Source organism: Mus caroli, chromosome 7 (assembly GCF_900094665.2).
Source record: "Mus caroli chromosome 7, CAROLI_EIJ_v1.1, whole genome shotgun sequence".
Taxonomy (NCBI): domain Eukaryota; kingdom Metazoa; phylum Chordata; class Mammalia; order Rodentia; family Muridae; genus Mus; species Mus caroli.
The window spans coordinates 2,863,885-2,871,643 of record NC_034576.1 but is presented as its reverse complement, the minus strand read 5'-3'; the positions used below and the strand labels follow the sequence as shown (position 1 = coordinate 2,871,643).

At 50.0% G+C, this 7,759-nt stretch overlaps 1 protein-coding gene across 8 annotated transcripts in view; it reads right to left on the bottom strand.

Moving 5' to 3' along the window:
* Positions 1-1,218: 1,218 nt before the first annotated feature.
* The window catches only part of Znf444 (zinc finger protein 444), a 19,130-nt gene continuing 12,589 nt past the window's right edge, over positions 1,219-7,759 (bottom strand). For all 8 annotated transcript variants that reach the window (XM_029479772.1, XM_021166533.2, XM_029479775.1 and 5 more), the window contains 2 exons: positions 3,399-3,507; positions 1,219-2,242 (listed from right to left, as the gene is read on the bottom strand). In XM_029479772.1, the coding sequence (XP_029335632.1) occupies positions 1,662-2,242; positions 3,399-3,507 (690 nt within the window). In that variant the 3' untranslated portion in view covers positions 1,219-1,661. The remainder of the gene's footprint in view (positions 2,243-3,398; positions 3,508-7,759) is intronic.

The window sequence follows — 7,759 nt, the reverse complement described above, 5'->3', positions numbered from 1 at the left end:
GTTCCAGAAACAGCCCTCACCACCAGAGGGCAGCACTGCCTCAAAGGAATGCACACTCTCATGAAGATAGCTTCATATAACCCTCCTAACTGTATTTCCTAGCGAAACTCCCATTTCTGCCAGAGCCCCACCCATTCTGTCACTTAGTCACACACTTACTGCTCTTTTCCTAAAAGTATAGTTGTGTCCAGCTTCGACCATTTCTTTGGGTATGTATTCCAGGAAGGTCCCATGTATGCATTAAGAACGAGAACCGGGCATGGTGGTCCACACCTTTAATCCCAGCACTCAGGAGGCAGAGGTAGGCAGATCTTTTATGAGTTTGAGGGCAGCCTGATATATGACAAGCTTCAGGATAGTGAGGACTACATGACGTCTCTCTCAAAAAAATAAAAACCCCACAAAGCAAAACCAGAATAAAACTTGGGCATGGTGGCACGTGCCTTTTAAGGATCCAGACGACATAGTGCATACTTATGATCTTCAAACTGAGATGGAGACAAGAGAATCAGAAATCTGTGGTCACCTTTGGTTACACAATGAGATCAAGGTCAGCTTAGACTGATTCAGAAAGTTCCCGTCTTAAGACAAAAAAAATAGAGTGGGCATTGGGGTTCTCTACCTCCCTCCACTGTGTGAAGCCATTACATAGAGTTCTGGTAAGGAAGCAGAGCCCAGGAGCTCAAAGTTGGTACCCAGAAAAGCCAGCAGGGCCAGGCCAAGGACTGTCCCAGAGTCTGCTCCACAGCAGACTGGGCAGACTTTATACCCAAAGAAATGCATCCTGAAGAGAAGTTAGGTCTAGATTCCTGGACTGTCACTGTGAAGAACTGACTGAGGTCAAGGTGCAACCCTTACCTTCCCAAGTCCAGAAAGGAGTCTTCTTGGTAAAATGTGCTTTCAGACCTGCTGGCTGGCACTTGGTTATTTAGGAGTGGACCGGAGGCACCTAACAATATTATTAACTTAGTAATGGTTGTGGGCGACATTACAAGCACCATGACTTACAAAACGGTAACTATTGCTCAGAAAAGGGGATTTCGGGGGTGGTCCACCTACCTGAAGCTATATACAGCTAGGACAACCAGGATGGGAGTGAATCTGGTGCCAGACCTTCCGAGTCTAGTCTTTCTTCCTGCGATGTGTGAGGTGGAGTCCCCAAGTCCCCTGTGCCTCAGATGCTCAGCTCCCACAACACCGGAGAGTCACAGACTCCTGTACACACTGAGTCAGTCACTTTATTACTCTCTCAGATGCTGGTGACCTGCCATCTGTGACAAGCTTTCTCGGGTACCTCTCCCCACCTCATTCCTTTAGGCTGTGGAGAGAACCAGATCCGGGTCCAGGCCTCCTCTCTCCATTGGCCCCGACTCTGTCCTGGGGTTCAAGATCAAGATCATCTTCCTTGGAAGGGAGGAGTGGGGGCACTGCTCCTTCCCTGAGCCCCCTTTCTCACTTGAAGGGTGTCCTGGGGCAAGTCTCTCCTCCATGAAAAGGGGATGGAATGAGGGAAGGAGAGAAGGGTCTTTCGCAGGGGTGGGTGAAAGCTGAGGACTCCAAAAGGAAGGGAGGAGTGGATATGGGGCCCGAAAGGGAAGAGGCAATGGGGTTGGGAGAACTCTAAGGGGATGACACCCTGCAGCAGGTGTTTAGAACCACAGCTACCCCAGAGCCCAGGGTGGAAAGGCACCACCACCCTCTGGACCCGGTGCTGAAGTCCCTTGAGCTACAGCGGCCGCCCGGCCATGGATACGCTGGTGACGGAGCACATGCTCACGCCTCCCGAAGCCCTTGCCACATTCCCAGCAGGCGAAAGGTCGCGCACCAGAGTGCGTCTTGCGGTGGCGCACCAGGTGCTCGCGCCAGTAGAAGGTCTTGCCGCACTCGCAGCACGCGTGCGGCTTCTCGCGCGCAGGCAGGGGGCGCAATGCAGGCCCTGGGCTGCCAGGGTGCGTGCCGCGGTGGCGCCGCAGGTGCTCCTTACGCCGGAATGCCTTGCCGCACTCAGGGCACGCGTGCGGCTTCTCACCAGAGTGGCTTTGCCGGTGGCGCAGTAGATGCGCCGGCTTCAAGGGAGACTTGCCGCACTCCGGGCACGACACAGTGCCTGGAGCTGCCAGGAAGGCAGGGAGGACCGGTGCCAGTGGAGCTGGTGGGGGGCTGCCCGGCTCCTGCTTGTATGGGCGCATGGCCCCGCTGTTCCCCGTTGCGGGTACCTCTGTCCCAGAGGAAGCCCCGGTTCCTGCGGGAAAAGGTACACTGCAGTCAGGGCTGAGGCTGAGCTGGTGGGCAGCAGTTTGGGGCAGGGAGGTGGCTGGAGGGCAGGTTTCCCACCTCTGTGCCTCCTAGCAAGGAGCTTCACGCAGCCTAATAAACACCAAGGCGTAGCTGACTAGACAGGGAATAGGGAGTAATGAGACAAAAAGGTGGGAGGGCGGTAGAGGGAGTACTGGGGGAGTGGACCGATGGACACATGGGTGAGGGTTCATAATGATGTAAGAACAAAGGTGATGGATGGAGGAGTCAGGCGGTGGGGAGAGAGGGTCATTACTGAGAACATAATGGGTGGGCTGACTGCTCTATAAGAGGCTGGGGGTGTTCGAATGGAACAAACTAATGGACTGAGGCAGGGAAACTAGGGGACAGACAAACCATATGACTCCTCTGTCTAGGTTTCCCATCTGCTCTGTGGAGCCCCAGGAATCCACAACCTTGGTTCCGGTAGTTTTACACCATGAACTTGGCTTCCTTTGCTGTCTGAAATGCCCACTTGTCTCCCATTGCTGCCCTATTCCCACCCTCTGCTGCTATTTGATTTCTTCCTGAATATCTGGCTTCTGCCCCACCGTCTGAGATATATAAGGAGTCACTTCATCCAAATGTGACATAACAGACTCCATGCCCAGCTCAGGACTGGGAACTTAACACAGACCACCATAGCACCTGGGATAGGCAGAGTATGTTGGGGTGCAGAGGCCCCGAGGCAGGCTGCCTGGGCCCAATCTGGATTTAGCAGCATCCTTGGGCGAGTCCTTCTAGAACCCTGCACCCAAATGCACTACAGCCAGATCTGGGCAGCTGCATGCCTCAAATCTCAGCACTTAGGAAGACTGAGGCAGGGGACTGTATCAGCCTGGGTCGCACAAGGAGATCTCAGCTCCAAAGATCACATCGCTTTGGTATGCTATAGTTTCCGCAGACTGGCAGAGCAGCACCTGGCAGACAATAGGCTGTGAGCCCACCTTCCATGGGCTGGTTCCCCAAGGGCAGGGGCCTATGTAAGCTGTCCCTACTGCGTTCACTGAGTTAAAATTGCCAGGTCAGTCCCTGACTTAGCCTGGGAGACAAGGACTTCTTTCTTTACCAAGAATGAAGTGAGGAAGGAGCTGGCTGCTCACCTACGGGAATTACCCCACTTTCTTCCTTTCCAACACTGACCCCCGGGCCTTCTGTCATATCCCGAGGTGCCCTCATTGCTGACGACCCATCTGGGGAGGTTGCTGGGCCCTGAAATGAGATAGCATATGCCAAATTGAGAAATTATAATATCCTGTATTTGCCATTCTCCCGCCACACAGTTCTGAAATCCTACTGCCGGTCTTGTTGGGGTTTTTGTTTTGTTTTTCAAGCCATTTCAAGTATGTCTCTGTGTAACCCTGGTTGTCTTGGAACTCTGTAGTCCTGGCTGGCCTTGAATTTAGAGATCTGCCACTCTTTGCTGAGATTAAAGGTGTGCAACACTACTGCCTGTTTTGTTTTGGTTTCTTTGAAGACTCATTTCTGTGGTTTTGGGGGTTGGTACATGAGCATACATGTAAGAGTGCATCCAATCCTCTGGAGCTGAAGTTACAGGAAGTCGTGAGCCACCTGGCATGGGTACTGGGAACCAAACTCCAGTCCTCTGCAGGAGCGGCAAGAGCTTTTAGCTGAAGAGCCTTCTCTCTACCCTGTGTGTGTGTGTGTGTGTGTGTGTGTGTGTGTATGTGTGTGTGTGTGTGTGTGTGTGATGGGAAATACATTGTACATATGAAGGTCCAGAGAATGACTTTTGATAGTTGGCTTCCTCCTTCTACCATGTGAAGTTCAGTTCCTCATCAGGCTTGATGACAAGAACCTTAGCCACTGAGCTGCCTCGCTGTATCTTCTAAGGGAAGCTGGCTGCTATACTGGAGGCTGTTCAAACTTGGTCTCCTGTCAACCAGTGCAAGCAAATTCATTGGAAATGGGGTTCCAGCCTCAAGTCAGCCTTTAAGTGGTGACAGCCATGGTCAATACCTTGTGGCCTCTTCAAGAGGCCCTGAGACAGATCCACCTTCCCCAGTCACGCCTACCCTCTGGCCCACAACAACTTCATAGCTTTGGGGGGACATTTGCTATAAAGTAACAGGTAACTCATTCCTTTGTTTTGAATCTTACTTGAACCGCTGGTGTCTGGGTAAAATGCAAACTTGAAGCAACCTTTATCTCAGAAAAGCATGAAGCTAAGAACCAGGCAGGACACAAGGTAGATTTCTAAGCTCATGCTCCCAAGAAGTGATGCTCAGAATTCCTCTGGTGCTAGGAAATAAGAGATGCAGGAGTCACACACACAGCACCCCTCTCCTCACCTCCCATCTTATCTGTACTGGACCACTGGCTGGAGGGAGGGCGACCTAGATCACACAGCAGAGGCACAGGTGACTAGCCATGCATATAATTCTACCTGCTGGTCAAGACTCGTAAGCATTCCTAGCAGTATGGCTTGCTTTTGTAGGCACCTGTTCTGCCTGTGTGGGAGAAGGATGGATAGCCTTGACGTTGGTGGACTAGATCAGCTCAGTGTTCAGGCAGTTTCTAGCTTTGCAGACTGAGAGCCATCTTTTAAACTCACTACAAGGCCAGTCTCTACCTCTGACTCCCTGACTCCTGAGAGCTGGAATTCCAGGCAGGTACCACCCACTATCTACCTACTTACTGTGCACTGATGTTGACCTTTGCTGATCCTGCCCCATCACTCAGCTGCCCTCAGCCTTGAACGACAGGTTCTGTTGACAGAGTTGCACTTCACTGGTAAACTTCCAGAGAGAACGTGCTTTGCATCTGTGTAAAGCCCACTGGCTACAACACATCAGTTTAGATTTGAGCAGACAATATTCTACTTAAGATTCTTGGATCTACTTTCCTTGAGATAGTCCTTGGCTTGCTTTTTCAGTTGTCTTTGAAATGGCTGGGTTGGACTGTAGGGTGGTAGTGGCAGAGGGTTGGCAACCTAGCCAAGATGAGCTGGGAGCTCCCTTACTTCATAATCTTAGCAGTTGGTAAAATGTTTAAGAATGATACATTCCTTAGAGATTTGGCAGCACTTCAACACATAAACTGCCAGGACCTGGTGCCTTTTTTGTGTAAGGTCTTAGGTCACTGTTCTGATCCTTCTGCCCTCTGGTTTTCAGGGGTCACATTTGCACCCCCTCCACCTTTTTTTTTTTTTTTTTTTGGTATGTAGCTGTCTTTGAACACACGAAAAGAGGGCACTGGATCTTATTACAGATGGCTGTGAGCCACCANGTGGTTGCTGGGAATTGAACTCAGGACCTCTGGAAGAGCAGTCAGTGCTCTTAACTGCTGAGTCATCTCTCCAGCCCAGATTTGTTGCTTCTTTATGAGACTGCAAATTGGCAATTTGAATTTCACCCCATAAAGGCCATTCCCTATAGGTTTCAAACATGTGCAAGTTGCTCTGGCTTCAACAGCTCTATCATCTGCTCACTACCCATACTGCTTCAGTTTTTGCCTCTGGTACCTACATCTGCTGTTCCTCCTTTTGTTCCCAGGCAACTTGCTACAGAAGGCTTGTGGTCCTACTCTCCGATGCTTTTCGAAGGCTGAGAGCTCGAAGGATCAGCATGCCTTGGATTGCTTATGTTTTACTAACTTTTCCTCTTGTCACACATCATACACTCAGTATCTTGTGCTAAGTTTCCATGTTCCCAGCTGCCTCTGGGGCTCTAAGACTTCCCTCAATTCTGAGACAAACTGGTTTGGCATTTCCTGTGGTAGTAACCACAAGGACAGGTCGGAGCTGACTCTCCCCAGTTTCCTAGTCCAGCCACCAGCATTCCTTAGGTTTCTTGAGCTGGCAGACATCCTGCTCCCCGGGTCTCAGTCCCATGGCTACTGGTACACAGACCAGAGGCTGGATTACTACAGGCAAGGTGGGCTATCTTACCAAGGTCACATTCTCTCTCAGAATGTGCTTGCAGAGCAGGCAAAATACACCCTGGCTTTCTGGTGTGAAACTTCAGGGCAGGGCAGTGTTCCTCAGTGTTCCAAAGCAAGCATTTATATAGTACTCGCTAACACCAGGGACAGTTCCAACCAGGGCCACATGAAATAAACAGGACAAGGCTCCTAACTGAGTAGGGCTGAGACGACAATGCAGCTTGGACCACACACATTACCAGAGAGAAACTCTACATGCACTGTGATGATACTGGCACCTCAGCAGGGCCAGCACCACCTAGGAAAGAGCCCCTGTGCTTTTGTGGGCAAAGACTCACCCTGTGTGGCCATTCCACAGGCAACTTAACTTCTCTGACTAAATCTAGCAACAAGCTGAGAATCAGGTGTGGTAGCATATGCCTTTAATCCCAGCACTTGGAAGGCAGAGGCAGGCAGATTTCTGAGTTCGAGGTCAGCCTGGTCTACAAAGTGAGTTCCAGGACAACCAGGGTTACATAGGGAAACCATTTCTTGAATAAAAAAAAATTAAGAAGAGCTGGGCAGCATTGTCCATTGCTCTCTGCGTTCTCTAGTTGCCTCTAGCTCCTAGTGTATCCTGGAATTGTAAGCCCAAAGAGACCTTCTTCCTTAAGTTGCTTTTGGTAGGGTATTTTATCATAGCAGTAACAGGTAATACAGACATCAAGACCATCTCTAGCTGGGTGTGGTGGCGCACCCCTTTAATCCTAGCACTTGGGAGGCAGAGGCAGGAGAATTTCTGAGTTCGAGGCTAGCCTGGTCTAGAGTCCCAGGACAGCCAGGGCTACACAGAGAAACCCTGTCTCAAAAACAACAACAACAACAACAAAACAAAACAAAACAAAAAAAAAAACCCCAATAAATAAATAAAACAAAATAAACAAGAGGACAGTCTCTAGAAGGCATTTCTCTACACCCTCCAAGCTCCAAAGGCCCGAGGATATGAACAGTCATTAGACCCAGAGAGCCCAATGACTGCCACGCTTGGAGATTCTCTGAATCATGAGGACCCTACAACCTAGCCATTAAAAGACTTTTTTTCTCTTATGGTTGGTATTTTCAGACATGGCCTTCCTTACTCTGTAGAACAGGCTAGCTTTAAATTCAAAGTCCTCCTAACTTAATTCCCAATAATGAGATTATAGGTGTACATCACCACATATATGTTCAAAGGGATTTTAAAAAAATTCTGCTAGATATATACATTAAAAGCAACTACCTTTATCATTCTTGGCTAAAAAGAAACTGAGAGGGTGAGCCGCAGAGATGGCTTGTTGCCAAGGCTGACATCCCGAATCCCACGCGGTGGAAGGGAGAACCAGCTCCTGCAGTTGTCCTCTGACTGCCACATACACAAGGTGGCGTGTGCATGACCTCCGCCCATTAACACCACACAATATCGTAAGAAATAAAAGAAATTAGCCAGGCACTGGTGGCGCACGCCTTTAATCCCAGCACTCGGGAGGCAGAGGCTGGTGGATTTCTGAGTTCAAGGCCAGCCTGGTCTACAGAATGAGTTCTA